The 1,991-nt window shown below is 40.4% G+C and overlaps 1 protein-coding gene across 1 annotated transcript; it reads right to left on the bottom strand.

The window, feature by feature from the left end:
* Positions 1-342: 342 nt before the first annotated feature.
* On the bottom strand, positions 343-1,985 carry LOC111397420 (ethylene-responsive transcription factor RAP2-13-like). The gene has a single exon (XM_023024339.1). The coding sequence runs from the start codon at positions 1,609-1,611 to the stop codon at positions 589-591; it is 1,023 nt and encodes a 340-aa protein (XP_022880107.1). The 5' UTR covers positions 1,612-1,985; the 3' UTR covers positions 343-588.
* Between the last annotated feature and the right edge of the window lie 6 nt (positions 1,986-1,991).

Genomic DNA, 1,991 nt, shown 5'->3' with positions numbered 1-1,991 from the left:
AAAAAGATTTTACAAAAGATTGTGATAAAAAATAAATTATGGAAAAAAAAATGAGTTGGGTGGAAAAGAAAAGAAGCTCAAATACGAGCTTAACAGTCTTTTAAGGTAAATTAGAAATTTACAATCGTTGGAAAGTGTTTAGAAAAGTATTTATAAATTATAATCCATAGTACTGAGTAAAAAAGTTCGTCCTGCCGAACAGAGATTAATTTTCTTACTGCTGATTAGAAGTATGATTTATTACGAACTATCTGGTTGTTAATCTAATAATTTTGTCTGCAAAAATAAACGTGTGACAAAATCTAGCATTATCGAGTCGACAATAACCAAACTCAAGAAAAATAAATAAATGATTACTAGAATTAATTGAGACAAAGCTTACCATAACAAAACAGGAAAATACATAAAAAAAAATTCAGTCTCTTAAGCCAGCAATGTAAAAAACCAGCCGACCAAACTGACTCGAAACTAATAATAAAGGCTCAGCTCTGCAATTGCCAAAAATTCCATTGCTGGAGCTGAAATCCCTAATACACAACAATTACATAGACATTACCTACGCATAATTGAAAATCCTAATACAAGGAATTATAAAGCAGACCAATCAATTTCATATGATGGATATTTCTCCAATGAATTCATGTCCCACGGCGAATCCTCCTCTGTGAACTCCGGGAATGAAGGATCCAACAAGGGTGATGACCCACCCGACCCGTCACTCTCAGATGCGGGTTCAACAACATTCTTGCTGGAACCTTCCTCCGCCGAAGCAGGGCTGGCCGCCAATTTTTTGGACTTTCCTTTGGACTTCTTGGAGTCGATGCTCTTGCCCTCCGCCAGGGTTTGGCAAATGGCCTGCAATTTGGCATCAACGCTGGCATGGAGTGGCTTGTACTCCCCGAACTCACCGCCGATGTGGGATCCATTATGGCGGAGGTTAGGGAAGTTCAGCCTAGCAAAGTCTCCACGCAGCTTGTACGCCGCTTTGTCGTAGGCCAACGCCGCCTCCTCCGCCGTATCAAAGGTACCTAGCCAAAGCCGTGTTCTGTTCTTCGGCAGACGGATCTCGGCAACCCACTTTCCCCAGTGGCGCTGCCTCACTCCCCTGTAAAGCTTGGTGGGCTTAGGAGGAGAGCCCACTTGTTTCATCTGAACAGGCTTTGGGCCCAGGGAGCTCATCTTGTGGGCCTGTCTGTTAAATGGACCCGAGACCATTTGTTGCTGGTTTTGGAGATTGATCCGGGCTTGGATTTCTTGGATCTGGTCTTGGGTCAGGTGATTTAGCCCAATCGAACAAGGCTCTTGATCCAATCCAATCACAAAGTTCCCACCATCCAAATTCAAATTGGGCTGGAAATTTGACTCTGTTGGGTAATAGAAAGAATTGTAGGGAAAAGAACTTGAGGTAGAAGGAGAAGGAGAAGAAGAAAGGGAGGAAGAAGGAAGAGAATTAGAAGGGAGATTGGAAGAAGGAGAAAGAGAAAGAGAAAGAGGAGTGGAGGAAGCACTTCTCATAAAAGGTAAAAGTGCTTCCATTAATTCACCACCCCTAAAGGGATCTACAACTGAGTTACTACTGCTGCTACTCCAAAAATCCATTGCAGCTGCCATGCTAAACCTGAAAAATATATTCTAAGAAAGAAAATTTACCCGTTTCTTAATAAAATCAAAGAACAGGCGGTGAAAAATTATTAACAAAATAAGTGAATATGAGGATGAAAAGAGGTCTACAAATAAACAACCTCTTAGATCCTGTGATTGGCTAATTAAAAAGCAGCCAAGAAATTAAAAATAAGAAAATAAAATACAGATCTCGATCTGAAAACACCTGGCCTTCTGAAAATCCTGCTCTTAAGTTTGCTTTTTGTTCATGAATATTGAAAAAATCAGTAAAACAAACCAGAAAGAAAACTTGAAAGACAGATTGTTTGCAGAAAGGGATCAAAGAAGCGGGGTTAATCAGAGGGGGGAAGAAGAAAGAAAATTTTGTT

This window comes from Olea europaea, chromosome 7 (assembly GCF_002742605.1).
Source record: "Olea europaea var. sylvestris chromosome 7, O_europaea_v1, whole genome shotgun sequence".
In the NCBI taxonomy this organism is placed as follows: Eukaryota; Viridiplantae; Streptophyta; class Magnoliopsida; order Lamiales; family Oleaceae; genus Olea; species Olea europaea.
This window is presented reverse-complemented; position numbering and strand designations above follow the sequence as displayed.